Source organism: Cannabis sativa, chromosome 9 (genome assembly GCF_029168945.1).
Source record: "Cannabis sativa cultivar Pink pepper isolate KNU-18-1 chromosome 9, ASM2916894v1, whole genome shotgun sequence".
In the NCBI taxonomy this organism is placed as follows: Eukaryota; Viridiplantae; Streptophyta; class Magnoliopsida; order Rosales; family Cannabaceae; genus Cannabis; species Cannabis sativa.
Window position 1 is genome coordinate 58058489 of NC_083609.1, and position 17855 is coordinate 58076343.

The 17855-nt window shown below is 28.1% G+C and overlaps 1 protein-coding gene across 1 annotated transcript; it reads right to left on the bottom strand.

Moving 5' to 3' along the window:
• Window positions 1-2321: 2321 nt before the first annotated feature.
• Window positions 2322-17637, bottom strand: LOC115723301 (probable E3 ubiquitin-protein ligase EDA40). The gene is made up of 5 exons (XM_030652741.2): window positions 17293-17637; window positions 8046-8126; window positions 4754-5307; window positions 3454-3794; window positions 2322-3189 (listed from the first exon to the last, which is right to left on the bottom strand). Exons 2-5 carry the CDS (start codon window positions 8092-8094, stop codon window positions 2568-2570), a joined length of 1566 nt encoding a protein of 521 aa, XP_030508601.2. The 5' UTR covers window positions 8095-8126; window positions 17293-17637; the 3' UTR covers window positions 2322-2567.
• Between the last annotated feature and the right edge of the window lie 218 nt (window positions 17638-17855).

A 17855-nucleotide genomic window follows, 5' to 3' on the forward strand; every position in this document is an offset into this window, starting at 1 on the left:
CCTAAGTCAACAAGGTGCATCTTGTTTTTCGGTAGCCCATCTCGAAAGAACTCCATAGTTAAGCGTGCTTGGCCTGGAGTAATTTCAAGGATGGGTGACCTCCTGGGAAGTTTTCCCAGGATGTGTGTGAGTGAGGACAAAGCACACTGAAAACACTCGTGTTGGTCTGTAGGGTCAGTCATTAATCCATGAAGCAGCCAGAGTGATGAACTCGTGTATAAGAGCCATTAGTCTGTGTGTGTAAGGGCCCAATGGAGGCTTGAAGCGGGGACGTTACAAAATGGTATCAGAGCCTTGACCCAGCCGCAAGTGTGGTCGACGAGGACGTCGGACCCCGTAAGGGGGGGTGATTGTGACAGTCAGTAGTCCCGTGATCCGTAAGGGGAAATACCGGGTAAGCTGTGCAATCCCACATCGCCTGGGGAAGGTCTAGTGGGATGATTCTGAGACTGTGTAGGTATGGGACTACACAGTTAAAGAGAGCTTAAATGGATTGATTGGTACTACCTATATCAACAAGGTGCATCTTGTTTTTCGGTAGCCCATCTCGAAAGAACTCTATAGTTAAGCGTGCTTGGCCTGGAGTAATTTCAAGGATGGGTGACCTCCTGGGAAGTTTTCCCAGGATGTGTGTGAGTGAGGACAAAGCACACTGAAAACACTCGTGTTGGTCTGTAGGGTCAGTCATTAGTCCATGAAGCAGCCAGAGTGATGAACTCGTGTATAAGAGCCATTAGTCCGTGGGTGTAAGGGCCCAATGAAGGCTTGAAGCGGGGACGTTACAAATGGTATCAGAGACCCAGCCGGAAGTGTGGTCGACGAGGACGTCGAACCCCGTAAGGGGGGGTGATTGTGACAGTCAGTAGTCCCGTGATCCGTAAGGGGAAACACCGGGGAAGGTGTACAATCCCACACCGCCTGGGGAAGGTCAAGTGGGATGATTCTAAGACTGTGTAGGTATGGGACTACACAGTTGAAGAGGGCTTAAATGGATTGATTGGTACTACCTAAGTCAACAAGGTGCATCTTGTTTTTCGGTAGCCCATCTCGAAAGAACTCCATAGTTAAGCGTGCTTGGCCTGGAGTAATTTCAAGGATGGGTGACCTCCTGGGAAGTTTTCCCAGGATGTGTGTGAGTGAGGACAAAGCACACTGAAAACACTCGTGTTGGTCTGTAGGGTCAGTCATTAATCCATGAAGCAGCCAGAGTGATGAACTCGTGTATAAGAGCCATTAGTCTGTGGGTGTAAGGGCCCAATGGAGGCTTGAAGCGGGGACGTTACATTGTCAAAGCGGTAGTGGCACACAGCAGCCGTGTGTCCACTCTTCAGACATAATTGACAAATAAGTCTTGTATGATAGACAAAAGAACCACGATTAGTACCTCGACCAACATTTCTTGAAGAGTTCTTAGGGTAATTTCCACGAGCAGGTGGTGGGATGTACTTCCCTGAGTTGAATTTGTTATTTCCAACAGTGAGGTTGGCCTGAAGTTTCATAGAAATGTCTGTCATAGAGCTGTGATGCTCTAACCGGCTCTCATGAGACATGAGTAAGGCTTGAACCTCATCAAGTGTCAAAGAATCACTTCTTGAAGTGATGCCCGAGACAGCAAGATCAAATTTAGCACCTAATCCATTCAAGATCTGAAGAACAATATCTTGTTCACTTATGTTAGAACCAGCAATTATTAAAGAATCAGCAAGAGACTGAACTTTATCAACATAATCAGATATGGACAGATTTCCTTTGTGGACATTGGAAAACTGACCTTTCAATTGAAGCAATCTGGCACGAGATTGACTAGCAAATCTCTGTTCAAGTGCTCTCCAAACTGCAGAAGAGGTATGATGATTAGCCACATAAGCAAGAACACCCTCAGTCATGGATGAACAAATCCATGACAGAAGAAGCTGATCACGTTTCTTCCAGTGGTGAAAGGCAGGATTGAGAGCTCCATTGATGAAGAATTGGGGGGGCGATATACCAATGAACAGAATATCGTCCAAATCGTGGCCGATAACCGTAGGCACAACCTGAGACTTCCAAGAAAGGAGGTTAGTACGATCAAGCTTGATCGTGAGAGAGGTAGAAAGAGAACTCAAAAATGGATTCCAAACAGAGGGGGAAGAAGCAGCGGATTGTGCAGACACGTCTGGTGCAGGTGCTGTGACTGTCTGAGGAGGATCGGAGGGTGGAATCGACGACTCCTTTGAAAGCAACTGATACCATGTAGAAGCTAACAAGCTAAACAGAAAAAGGTAGAAACCAAGAAGCAAAGAAATCTCAGAGAGAAAGTAAAAGACAGAGGAAAATTTAGCTGAAAGCTTAACTCTTGAAATGAGTTAAGTCCCTTTATTTATACCACTCAATACAAGATACAAGAGAGTTAGTTAAGAAACTAACTGACAAGAAACTAACTAACTGAAATAGAAAAACAATAAACTAAAACAAAACAGTTAGTTAATACCCACAAACCATACATTGTTTATTTAACACATAATTAAACTTGAATTAAGCAAAAGCAAATTAAACAATATTATAATAATTAATTACTTAATAATAAATTAACGACCATTTTTGATTATGTTGTCAATAGCTTGAAGTGACTGAATGGCTGATTGAATATAGTAGCTAAGAGCTCCAACAATAGGACCAAGTGGATCAGCCTCAAGTTCTTCCTTCAAATCATCATCTGCATTGGGCAATGGCTTAGTTGGATCCTCATCGAAAGCCTTGGCTTGCTCAAGGTAAGAGTTCATACGAGGTGTAGCAAATAAACGCATCCTATCAACATCTCCTCTTGAAGCAAAACGCTGTCGATCATGAGATGTCTCGGAAGAGAGTAAGAAAGGACGTCCTTGTTTTTCGTATATGTCTTCTGATTTCATCAACCTCGATAGTTGTTGTAACTCGAATCTCAACATCTCAACCATCGAATAATTAGGGCTTGACTCATCAACAAAAGCAACGCCGTCCTCCAACATGTTTTGGGCATCAACAATCTTGTCTCGTGCCTCCTCAAGTCGTTTATCGTTAGCCATAGATCTCGCTTCTTTCATTGTCTTTGCAACAAAAAGACGGTTATCTTCCATCATCACATCTTCCTTCTCTGTCTCTTCTACTAGTGTTTCCTTTCGCCTTATGTTAACGCGTTGAGGAGTTACCCTAAATAATTTCCCTCCAGTGCTGCACATATAAAGATAGAATATGTGCAAGTATTATCGTCGAGTCTCACATATTTTAATTTAACATATATATAGTACTTGTTGGATAAATCTCCATATTAACTGTCACATGGAAAATATCTTAAACAAGTTTAAGGAAAAATAAAGTAAAATTTTTTACAAGGCTCAAGAGACTATTATAACTATGCTATATATAAAATTGTTGCTAAGTGGTTAAGAATATAAGAATAAGTGAAATATTATTAATTAAGTAATAATTAATTACCTATAATTGTAATCAATTGTTAGAACATCTGCACCCCTTGGCTTAGGAATAGAAGGAAGAAGAAGGTGTACTAAGACCTTACGTATCTCTTTGTCATAAAGATCACCAAATGAAATGGTAACAGAGCCGGCGTCGATGTCCTTCGATTGAGGGTAGTTTCCGGCAGAAACATTCTCAATGCTCGATTCTGTTTCGACTTCTGTGAGAGTTAGCTTTAAGTCTTGAACAACCACAGTTAAAAGACCAGCCAAACACTGAGAAAATGCAATGCTCAAGTTGTCTTCATTTTGAACAGCTGAGAATGTTCCTCCTGCACTGTTGTCTGCCACAATCTTCAGCACCTATATAACCAAAATTATCACAAATATTTATTGTAAATGACTTTTCTATCTAATTTATAATAACAAGTTTATTTCCTCAAAATAAAAAAGATCGCATTCATCTTTGATTTTGAACTAGTATAAACTCCTAACTTTTTTAAATATCTCATTAAAACTCTATTTTATCTATTTTACATTACAACATACATCAACTTCTTTAACATCCATCACCAAAATCTTACACATTTTAAAAACTTTATTATATTTTATAATAATAATTCATACACACATCTCTATACAAAAATAATTATATTAAAATTCAAAAAATATATCTAAAACAATGAATATTAATTAATATTCTATGAATAGTATATTTAAAGAAACTTTAAAATTAAAAAAAAATTCATTTTTTTTTTTGAAGAGAGAAGCTATTGTGAGTGTTTTAAACGTGCTTTAAATAACACTGTTGATATATAAAAGTTGGCTAATTAGCAATTTTTCTTCCCGAACTTTGACATATATCAAATCATGCCCCCTGAACATTTTTGGCGATTAAAAATTCCCCCTGAACTATTGAGATTGTTAGATTTAAGGACTTTTGTCTCATTTAATTCAATTTTCTGAACTATTGAGATTGTTAGATTAAGGACTTTTGTCTAATTTAATTCAATTTTACTGTTTCAGTGATTGTTTATGTACTAAACCATGCTCCCCAGACTTTGATATCTAGTAAGTTATATCTCTTAAATTTTAATATGTACTAAATCATGCCCCTGAACTATGATCCATGTTAGAATTTTTTTTATTAAAATTAGATAAAAGTCCTTAAATCTAACAATCTTAATAGTTCATGGGAATTTTTAATGACAAAAAAAATTCAGGAAATATAATTTAGTATATGTAAAAGTTGAAGGAAAAAATTACTAATTAGCCATAAAAGTTTAATGTTACCATATATGTATATATATAAATGAACTTACTGTTGGATCATGGTCTGCCCCAAAACCAAATGTGTAAACAGGCACATTCCCAATCTCAACTTTGGTAGCATCACGAGGGCCATTTTGTTGACCATCAGACATAAGCATAATACCAACCACACGACCTTTACTGAGTGTTCGATCATTAACAACTTTCAACCCAGTTTCAAGGCCAGCACTAATATTAGTGGCACCTTCCGCAATTAAAGCTGTCACTAAATTCTCAATCTCAGATTGAGCATTTTCAGTAATCTGACGCAATGGGCATAATCTCATCGAATTACCATTGAAAGTAACAACTGACAATCGATCAATTGAACTAAGTTTCTTAATCACAAATTGCATTGCCATTTTCATTTTTGCTAACTTCTCACCACCCATTGACCCACTCACATCTAAAACTGTTACAAGATCAACTCCAGATCTATCGTTACCAAGTCCTGACCCTGTCAATTCCAACATCACTTTCAATTTGTTTTCTTCTAATGGTGCTTCTGACTTGTTGATGATTGATAACTTTGTTTTCCCTTCTGGAAATTGTGTCGAATTTTTCTCTGTGTGTGTGTCACATCCCAAATTAATTCAATATTAATAATGCATATATAAAAGGATAGGAAACACTCTCTAATTAAAAGTGAAGCAAGTACACAATATAGTTATTTAAGATATTTTATAAAATTTTGAAATATTCAGAAAAATTTAACATGCCGAAAACATAGTTTAAAATGTTTGTTGTACGCGTATAAAATAGATTGTTTGAACATTATTTTTTATATTGTAAGTTATTTCGAATATCTTAAAATTTTGAAGGATGTCTCTTAAATAGCTATAACGGACTAAACTTTTTTTCTAAATATCAAAATATACAAGAGTGTATCGGTGCTTCCATTTTAAAAATTCATCAAAGCACCCAAAAAGATATATAATTTACAAATATATAGTAAATTTTTTAGATAGGCACTACAATATTTTTTATTTTTAGTCAAAACAAAATTTGTGACTAAAAGTAAAAAAGTTGTGACTACAAGGTCCGTGACAAAAAATATTAGTCACAAAAATTACAATTAATTTGTTGTGACTAAAACTAAATTAGTGACAACTTGTATTTAAAAACTATGTTTTAGTCACAAGTAATATTTTGTTGTGATTAAAAGTCACATTTAGTCACAAAAAAATTATGTTGTGACTAAAAAATTGTCACTAAATGGGCATCACTCTTCCAGTTACCTGTTTTTAGTATATAAAGAAATTATTAATTAACCAATTTGATAGTGTATATTGTAATTATAAAACTAAACATTTTGCATGTTTTTTAATTTTCTTGAATAATTTATAATGCGCGAAAATTAAATTTTAAATTGTTAGTTGCACGTCGGTTTCTATTTTATTTTATAGTAAATATATAATTTCATGATAAAAAATGAATTGTGACTTCAACAATTGAGATTGATATAACTAACCGAATAATACTGTTGTAACCATCATGGTTACATTTTTCTTTTACTTATAATAGCAGGTTACCAATAGGTAAAACTTTCTTTTTTAGAATCAATTAATTACAATTAATTATTTTCTTAAAATAATTAATTAAATATTTAACAGTCTAGCCATTTAATTATAATATTTACAATGAAATTTTATTTTTTATTTACAAAAATTAAACTTCTTTTTACACAAATTAGAATTCTCTTCTTGTATAATAAATTTTTAAATAATTAATTATTTTTAAATGATATTAAATTATTTTTTTTATAAGTAGAAGAACTAAGTATGGATTTTCTTATTCGAGTTTGAGGTTGTTTCGTTTTCTAAGAGAGTTTGACTTTGTTTTTTTGACTCTGGTTTGGTTTTTTGAGTAAATGACTCCCTCATCAGAAAAAAAAAATGGAGGAGTTTAGCCTCTTTTTTTTTTTTTTTTTTTTTTGAAAAATACATTTAATCTATTTCACTTTTTACTTTTTAAATATTTAAATAAAAAAAACTAAATAATTAAGTGTAATAATTTTAAATTAAAGTTATAAGTGTAATAAAATTTTAATTATAAAATTATATGTGTATAATTTTAAATTATAAAGAATTTTGCTATAAAAATTTTAATAATTTAAGAGCAAAAAAAGTTACTAAAGGATCCTTATTTAATAATAAATTACAAAAAAATAATTAATAATTATAATTAATTTATTTTTAAAATATAATTAATCTTGATTAAAATTTTATAAGGAAATAAATTATTAGGTCACTATTAGGTTATAAGTTAATTATTATTTATTTTTAATTAATTTCTAAATTAATCACAACCATTCAATGATAATCTAATGGCTAAAAAAAATGTAACCATGATGGTTACATATTTAATGTAACTATTAAAACCTCCTCTATATTTATATATGTAAATGTAATAATTAAAACCACCGGAGTTGGTGTATACTCTAATGCATAAGCTGCCAATTAACTATTAAAATCAACATAGTTATTAAATTTTTATTGAAAACGAGTAATTTGTAGCATAAATACTTAAATTTAACTCTTAATTGTAAATAAATATCTAAGTTTAATTTTTAGCAGTATTAATGCTAGCTTAAGTTATTTTTTGGAACTCTGTAGGTAAATTTTAAGTCATTATCCATGTATTATTTTCTTATTGGTATATTTAAATTACTTTTATAAAAAAAATTAAAAAATTTAATGAGTTGCACCAATTAAAAATTGACACGTGACAATTTACTTAATATTTAACAGTTAGGTACTTACAAAAGTTTCAGAATTATAATTTAAGTATTATTACCGCCAAAAATTAAACTTAGTATTTATTTACAATAATTAGGAGTTAAACTTAGATATTTATACCGCAAATTACTCAAATAATATATATAAAATAAGTCATTTAAATAAATATAAAAAAACTTGTTAAAAAGCTTTTAATTAATAAAATTAATTAGTAGCAAATAAATAAATAATGTAATATTTATTATGGTGCAAATTTGATTCATATTATATGTTATGATAATTTTCACCTAATTTTTAGCCTATGTTAATTAAAATATGCTAAAATATAATAATAAACTATTTTTATAACCCATACTCTAATTAAATTTATATAATCTACTACTCACATATATAGTTGTGAAACATATATATATATATATATAATTATGACATTTTTAGTATGAAGCATATAATGTAACAATTGTTGTAGATAATATGAAGCATATATATTTATGACATTTTTAGTATGAATGAAGCATATAGTATATAAATGAAAAATTGAAAAAAAAAAAAAAAAAGCACAAACCTGGTACATCTTGGATTGAAACAATTTGCTCATCATCATTGTAGCTCATTTTGCCAAATAGATTAATACGAATTAAGCAATCTCTTGCACAAAAAAATTATGAAACATAATGTCAATATTCAAGTTAATTAATTTTATATATATACATAAATTATTGGTTTCAGCTATTTTTATATGTTATATATATTAGAATATTTCTAATTAAGGAAATAAAATAATATTATTGATTCTGATAAATGAATATTTTATATTCATTGAATCTGGACAGAATCAATTACGTAATATTCTATATATGGTCAGATTTCTATATTCATTACCTGATTTGATTTCCTGAATTAATTGTCATAATATTCTGACAATTAATGTGGCATAGATACTGATGGAGTATCTCACCTATAAATATAGGGTCTCGGTCCCCGAGCTCCTCACTCATTCTGTTCATAACAGCAAATTCCATCTAAAGAGAGTTGAGAGAGCGAGGAAGCCCGATTACCCATGGTAGTCAATTTCCTTTGCAGATCAAAACTTATGTGGGTTTGAAGCTCAAGATTCAATGGCTGGAGGTATTTCGATCCTTATTCATAGTGTATATATGTTTGATTAATTCCGCACTTAATACTTAAACATATACATTTCAGTTTATATATATAAATGTCTAACAGTTGGTATCAGAGCGGTTTTTATCTCTGCCTTGATTTTAGTTTGAGTTTCATATATATATATATATACTCGTATATACAGTGTTTATATATATATTTAATTCAGTGTTGATATATGTATTTATTTTCGTTTGTGTATATATTTATATATTCATATTCATTCAATCCCAATTATATATATACATATATATTTTCATACATATATACTTGTTTATTCATTGAGTTCATACATATATATATTCATATACAGTTTATAAATATATATATATTTTTCTTCATTTCATTACGTATATATGTTGTATATATATATATATATTATTTATATATCTAAATGCTATATACAAATATATACATATATACATTTCATCTTTATATATATACATACAGTATTTTTATTTTTCTGTATATATATATGTATATATATATATTTATATATATATTGTATATGTATTAATACATTCATATATTAATATAGATTGTTCTAAGCATGAAAATCCACTTTGAAAAAACAAAGAAATCTCAAAATTATTTTTCAGAAAATTTTGGTGATTTTTAAAGTCTTTGTTTTATGTATTTTCGATGCATAAAATCTATATGAATGTCTTAATTTTGCATTTAGATTCATTTGGAATTGATTTCATGATTTTTGGAAGTTTAAGGAAATTTTATTATGTCGTTTATGGCAGTGTATTTTTCAAAAAAAAAAAAAAAAAGGGAAAAAAAAAATTTCGATTTTTTTTTTTTATATATTTTTTATTTATTTGGAAATATAAATTATTCTCCTATTGTTAATTTAGTCAATAAATTGCATTCATTAATTTCCATTTTTAATTTAATACATATATTTAGAATTAATATGTTATTTAGTATAAACTGAAAATGGAAATTTGTTTTAATATGGTAATTAATTACATGATTTATTTAGGCATGTAATAATTGTGCAATTTGTATAATTGTGCATTTAATTATTTATTACCAAATTTATGTAATTTATTGTTTAAAATAATAAAATTTGAAAAATCTGCCATTAAGTATAGTCTTTAATTTTGCATTTAATTCATTTCATATAATTAATTGTACTAATTTGTATAATTACCTTATTTATACAAATTAATTATTAGTATAAATATTTAAGATATTATATGGTCATAAATGCATAATTAATTATATATTATGGAATTAAGCATTTAATTTATTATCATACAATAATTGTATTAATTTGTATTTATTTGGCAAATTTATGTTTAATGCAATTAATTTAGATTTGTATGATTTAAATGCTATACATAAATTCCTTTTATAGTGCTAGATATATTTAGAAATATTCAAACATTAAGATAGGTTGAATATTTTATATAGCACATTAAGTTTCATAAAACTTCATAAAATATTCATAAAACTTCCTAAAATGAATAAAATATGAATAAAATGTAAGTAATTTTGTGGTTTGACATAAGAAAACATGAATTTGGGACAAATGCTCATATCTAGAACGGTTTTTAATGATCTTCGGACGACCACACTAGGAGCATTAATCTCAGTGATTGTCTACTATGTTAATAACGAAATTACTTTTAGGTAGAGCCCAATACCTAATGTCAAAGTGAAAATATAATTTTATATAATTAGGGAGTAGCCACAGCATCCTTATTTGTATAAAATTATATATTAATTAAAATTCACCTTAATGGACATAACTTGTAATTAATTATATAGGTATAATAATTTTACCCCACAGGGATTTTATTATATTTGTATAATTAATTAGGATAATATGTTAAATTAAATTCTCTTAATTTACCCCACAGGGAGTTATGGGGATTTAATTTAATAGTGTTATCACAAATTTAATTAAAGATAGATAATAAACCTTCATTTTCCAAAACTAATTGTTTAATTAAATCTATCATAAAGTTCATCTAATTTTATTAAATTTAAAATTTAGCCCACAGGCAATTTTGGATTTATTAAAATTTTAATCTTCGATTTATACTTTGGTGTCTAGTGAACCACATAATTTTAAATAATTAGGGAGTAGCCACGGCATCCTTAATTATATAAAATTATATATATTAAGTGGATTAAGATCACATAATGGACATGAATTATGTGAACATAATAATCTTACCCTACAGGGATTTTATTATATTCACATGATTAATATGTTAAATTAAATTCTCTTAATTTATCCCACATGAAATTATGTAGATTTAATTTAATAATTTTATCATAAAGTATAAAATTTTGAAACATTTATAAATAATTAAGTGTTTCATACCTTTCATTGAGATAGAAATATTAAACTTTAAGTTTTTCATAAATTGTGTAAATCTATCATAATCTACATCTAAATCTAATCTTATTAAATTAAAAATTTAGCCCACGGGCAATTTTTGTTTAATAAGATTTCATATTTAAGCATGTTTATTCATTGGTAAAAACATGATTCATTTAAACCTCAAAACTATATATGTAATTTTATTACATCACTATTCATAAATTTCTTCCATACTAGTAGAAAATTTCTTCCATAAGAGTAGAAATTTTCAAAATTTATTACGATAATTTCATCTAGCATATACGGTTTTCTTGTATAATTAAGAAAAATAAATCACACTTTATTATCACCAATAAATTTTAATTTATTGTGTATGAATTCATTCTAATATAGTTAATGTGATTATTAACACATAGTGGATTATTTTAGATTGTTATTCCACATTCATAATTTCTTGCAAGGTTTACAAATAAACCTAAGAAAGTCAGTGACTGTGAGCAAATCTTATCCACAGACAAGATAACTTCTCACATTTAGAAGTTTAAGGAACAAGCAATATAGTAGTGACTTTGTTTTAAAATTGGCAAAGATCTTTATGTTCCAAGATTCTATTGAAACTTGATTTAGACACATTTAGAGGTCTTTACTACAAATGATGTCACTCATAAAGATATGCAAGTTCAATCTGACAATAAGAAATGTGTTATTAATAAGAATTCTTCTACATTATAGCACCAAAAATTATGGAACATATCTCCATAAATAGAATAAATGTTAGTAAATGGTGGGGATCTTCATTACACTAGATTTTACTAACTTTATTTAGAACTTGTGTGAATTTCATTAAGAATATGTATTCCAACAAGTCAAAATCGGTGCATACTAGAATTCTATCATATTAGAAATCATACAAGTCAATTAATTTTGAAGACATGGACTCAAATTTTGCATCTCTTTTTTAACGATTACTCACATAAATAATTTTTCTACAAAAGTATGGATTTATATGTTTCAAAGACATTTAAATCTTAAGTAGAGAAATGGTGCATTTTGCATATTAAGATAGTGAGATCAAATATAAAATGGAGAATACTACATCAAAATTCGTGAGTATGGATAAACTCCCAGTGTATTTGTAAAGTTTCTTTAAAAGCATGGGTTCATTGCCCGATACATATGCTTGGTACACCCAAATTATAGTGTGTAACGATTTAAGAAACTAAGCATTTTTTGGACATGGGGTGGAGCCTACATAGCAAACTCCAATCTTTCCTAAATCTTTGTCTATTGATACTCAACAATGGGGTGTACATATCGAATCGTGTTCTAACCAAAGTTGTTTCTCAAACATATTTTGAGTTGTGATAAGGTTGAAAACCGAGCTTGATGACATGTACACATTTTATAAATACCCATATATAGTTAGAGTACAATTGTCAAAGAAAAGATCCGGGCCCTAAACCATAAATGAGCATATTTCATTTGAAAAGCTATAAGGTTTAAGGGGTACATATTTTATTATCCATCTCACAACACTAGAATTGTGGAATTAAGAATTGACTTGATCGATGGGAGTGATCAATCTAGGAACCTAGTTTCCGAGAAAGATCATTCATATTTTCTCAAACTTCCACCTCAAAGTGTTAGATTAATTATGATTCACAACATCCCTTAAGATTAATGGTTATTGAGAATTCATAACTAATCATTAATAATATACAAGTCATTGGTAAAATTCTAATAAGTTATGTTATTTAGTAATTGCTTACAATTTCTAAAATAACATGTTATTGAACCATTTGCTCTTTTAAGAGTTTGTTGGTCCATCCTTAAGATGACTTATTAGAACAGTAAGATCAATGTTTTCTAGTGATTACATTTTGTACAATAAGAGTTCAACTACAATATTAATTTGAGACACAAATTAAATTATAGAATGATAAAGAATTGAAGTTGTAGTACAATATGCCATGAATGAAGAAATGAATATCTTAAATAGCAATAAAGTTTATCTTTAGTAAAGTTGTCTAATGGGGTGGAGAACATTAATTAAGCATAGGTTTTTTCACCAATAATATTCATTAGGCAACATTGAGAAACATAAAGATATAAAAGAATATTCATTGCTAAGAAATTCATTTTGAACTAAGAATCAATAACAAATGAGATTTACATTCTCACTTGTTTTTATAAAAGATTCTATTATAGACCTTGGCATTTGTTGCTTGTTTTAATTCATTAATCAATTCCAAACAGTGAACTAGAGAAGAAGGTATACGGTACCATAAAGATTTTTCTCTAATAGTGGTGAACATATGCAAGCTTAAGATGTCTACCTATAGATTAAAACAAACATCTCACAAATTGGTATTATATCATCTTTTCCTTTAGGTTTGAAAAGAGAATTATGGAAATAATTATATACCAGAAGGTTAGCGGGAGTAATATTTGTTTTATACGTAGACAATATGTTACTTGCAAATGATGATAAAAGTTTTCTATATAAGTTGAAACAATTCATATCTCAAATTATTATTTTGAGATAAGGAATATAAATAATATATATATTTTTAATTAATTAGAGAGTAGCCACGGCATCTACGATTAAATAAAATTATGTATTATTCATACGATATAACTTTTATCTTTAAGTGTGATAAATTCAACTCGAACCAAAGCATACGAAAAATGATCTCGGAGTGAGAATAAATTAAGAACATTCATTTGCTTCTATTTTAGAAGCCTAATGTATGCCTAAGAGTCTGAATAAGACTTTGCATTACATTTGTTTCAGGATCGTTAAGTAGTATCAGAATAACTAAAGTTAAGACCACTTTATTTTTCATACAAAGTGATGAGGTATCTTTAAGATACTAAAAATTATATTCATACATATTTTAAGATGAATTGACCATATGGAAATATAGTTAACCAATTAGATTCTAACATACTTCACTGGTTGTATTTATTAACGTAAATCAATATTTTATTACGTCCTTAAGATTACCAGTAAGTTATATTGTAGAGAATCTTGATTGTTATTTCACTATAGAAGTCAGGTTCATTTATTGTTTTGAGGATACATCTCGTATGATGTATTATAGAGTTTCATAGTAGGCCTAGAGTTCAGAATTACAGTTTCATTAGGCCATTAAGAAAATTTTGCGATAAATTCGGCTACAATATTTATGGCTAATAACTCTAAGAGTACTGGTCGAAGCTAGCATATCGACATTAAGTATTTAGCCATAAAAAGGCGTGATAAGTGGTCATTAATCACGCAAACTGAATTGGGTGATCGCATAGATCCTTGACTAAAGGCATGCCGCAACACAAATTCAAGGATCATAAAGTAAATATGGGATTCAGTTAACCCATATGCAGTTTTTTTTATTTGTACAACCAAAAATTATTTAATGAAACTCTAATTTCGATATTTTCTCATATTTATGTGCACCTTAATTTCATCTGAGAAAATTATCGTAAGAGGACCTGAATAAACATAAGGGTTAGGGTTTATTCACTTAAGTACATTGCCACATAAAGTACATTGTTATATAATAAATATATCGTAATACATGGAAGATAATACTCGACTTATAATGAGGACATGTCGCTATGATTCGTATGTTTATTATATAATGAGGAACGTTTGGGTTTGAATGTTTTAGTTTAAATGCTGACCAAGTGGGAGAATATTAGAATATTTCTAATTAAGGAAATAAAATAATATTATTGATTCTGATAAATGAATATTTTATATTCATTGAATGCAGACGAGAATCAATTACGTAATATTCTATATATGGTCGATTTCTATATTCATTACTCCTCGGGATTTGATTTCCTGAATTAATTGTCATAATATTCTGACAATTAATGTGGCATAGATACTGATGGAGTATCTCACCTATAAATATAGGGTCTCGGTCCCCGAGCTCCTCACTCATTCTGTTCATAACAGCAAATTCCATCTAAAGAGAGTTGAGAGAGCGAGGAAGCCCGATTACCCATGGTAGTCAATTTCCTTTGCAGATCAAAACTTATGTGGGTTTGAAGCTCAAGATTCAATGGCTGGAGGTATTTCGATCCTTATTCATAGTGTATATATGTTTGATTAATTCCGCACTTAATACTTAAACATATACATTTCAGTTTATATATATAAATGTCTAACAATATATACCCATCATGTTCTTAATTGATTGGAAAACATCATACCATATTAGAAAATAAGTAAATATAGTTGTATAATTATTTAAAATTTTGAGCTTGTAAGTAGTATAAATATAATAATTTTTTTAGTAGTATAAGTAATTAATATTAATCAAATTCTGTTAGTACTATGAACGGACTTCGTTCCTGTCGTAATTAAAAAGAAGACTTATGCTACATCATTTTGTTCAGACTTAGTCTAATAATTTAAAATTTAAGTCTTATATTTTGAATAAAATACTAATAGAGTGTTAATGAAACTAAACAAAAATTACACTTATACTAACATTAAATATACTAATTAATAAAACAAATTATAATTATAAAACATAAACAATCCAATCTAAAAAAAAATGTCATATATATATATGATATGTGTAATTTTTGTAGTACATAATTTAGGTATATATATTACATTAATTTATATATATATTATCTTACACCAAACTATTATATATATGTATGTATATTATATTAAGAAAACTTTCAAATATAGACACAATATGAACTCAATCATAATAAGAAATGTGCACGTGAAAGCTCAAATGGCCAGCCATCATATATATATATAAATTTATATATAAATAAATATATAGAGTTCATCTTCTTGAAAAGTTAGCTATAGAGCTAGAGCATGCATGCATATATATATACTAGGTGATTGTTACGTGCCAAGGCACGTAGTGTTAGTTTTATTTAATATTTTAGTTTTTTATTTTAATTAATAATTAAAATAGTATAATTATTTGAACGATTTGTTTTATAAAAATAAAATATGTGTCAGTATATTTAGTAAGTAAAACATAGTTGTGTTATAATAATGTATGTTATTAATAGTAAAATGTACATTAATCTTCTAATTGAAAAAAGTTCTATTATCTCATTTCATATCTAATAATAGCTACACAACTATATATTTATAGACTTTCACATTCTTTGCAAATTACTAATAAGCACCAATAATATTTTCATATTCTAATATTTTTCAACCTTCTCCTCTTGGTGGTAAAATTAAAAATAAAACTAAAAATAAGCACAAACATATAAGGTAAATACTAATTACAGTAATGTCGTTTTAACATCTTAAAACCAAGAAATGTCGTTTTAACATCTTAAATCAAATCACCACTTGTTTTTGTTATTTCTTAACATATAAATTATTGGTTGATTTTACAATATATCATTTTAAAAATAATGCACTAATGTACTCTTTATTTTTTTAAGATACCGTATTATAGAATTTTTCTAAACAAAATTAATTAATTGTTGAATAATAATATATAAGATTTTATCTATATTTTTATTTTTTAAAAAATAAATAAAAAAATTATTAATATTCTACAGATAGGTTTGTTAGAGAGATATGTGGCATGATTTTTTTAATTTAAAAAGAGATTATTAATATTTAAAAGATTGTTTAATTTTTTGGGTTTAATTATTGGGTTTATTTTTTAACGGGAGATCAAACCTAATCGTTAAAACCAAGAAATGCCGTTTTAACATCTTAAATCAAATCACCACTTGTTTTTGTTATTTCTTAACATATAAATTATTGGTTGATTTTACAATATATCATTTTAAAAATAATGCACTAATGTACTCTTTATTTTTTTAAGATACCGTATTATAGAATTTTTCTAAACAAAATTAATTAATTGTTGAATAATAATATATAAGATTTTATCTATATTTTTATTTTTTAAAAAATAAATAAAAAAATTATTAATATTTTACAGATAGGTTTGTTAGAGAGATATGTGGCATGATTTTTTTAATTTAAAAAGAGATTATTAATATTTAAAAGATTGTTTAATTTTTTGGGTTTAATTATTGGGTTTATTTTTTAACGGGAGATCAAACCTAATCGTTAAATTTAACAGAATATTCTTTTTATTTTTAAGTATATTCTGTTAAACCAAGAAACCAAGAAACGCCGTTAGATAGGCACTTTTAATATATAAAGATATATAAATATATATATATTTATATTTAAATTATCTTACTACAAAGTTTATAGTATATATAATATATATGATTTAACAAAGCCTTAAATTGAAGAATCAAAGAAGTTTTAGGTATGAAAATATGTCCTTACATTGGATGTTGTAATGTATAGATGGAGCCTTACGATTCTCTTTCTCCTTCTTCTCAGCTTTTGACTTATATAATTAAAAACTACAAAGTTCTTGCGTTTGGTTTATAACCTAACTCATCATGACCAGTACTACTCCTAGTTAACATAACATATCTAACTAAACCAAGCTAATAAACCCTACCTCACAAATAGCTAACTCGAGTTAGGTCACAACTAGCTCCCAAAAAGTTTTTTTTTTTTTTTTTTTTGCCCTTTTTGGTAATATTATATATAATAAAACAAATAGTTCTCTGGTGGTCCCTTTTTGTAGGTGGAGATGTAATATACATATTAATTGAAAAAATATCTAAACCACCATATCTCAAGAGCAACAAGCACTGTATTAGGTGGGGTGATTTATTTAAATATAGCATATGCTGTCAACAGGTTTTTGAATATAAATAAGATTCTTTGACCACCAAATTATATTATTATCTCCCGTCAAGATAAATTTGGCTAAGGTATAAACAACACCATTAAAAGATCTATTAGAATAAACTAATACCTAATAACTCTAAACCTAT

Excerpts from the sequence above, each read along its gene's own strand:
- LOC115723301 (XM_030652741.2), bottom strand. The coding sequence starts at position 8,094 with ATGAGCTACAATGATGATGAGCAAATTGTTTCAATCCAAGATGTACCA. Across the intron at positions 5,308-8,045 it reads TTCAATCCAAGATGTACCAG|AGAAAAATTCGACACAATTT; the intron begins GTTTGTGCTTTT and ends ACACACACACAG. Across the intron at positions 3,190-3,453 it reads ACAATTGATTACAATTATAG|CACTGGAGGGAAATTATTTA; the intron begins GTAATTAATTAT and ends TTATATGTGCAG.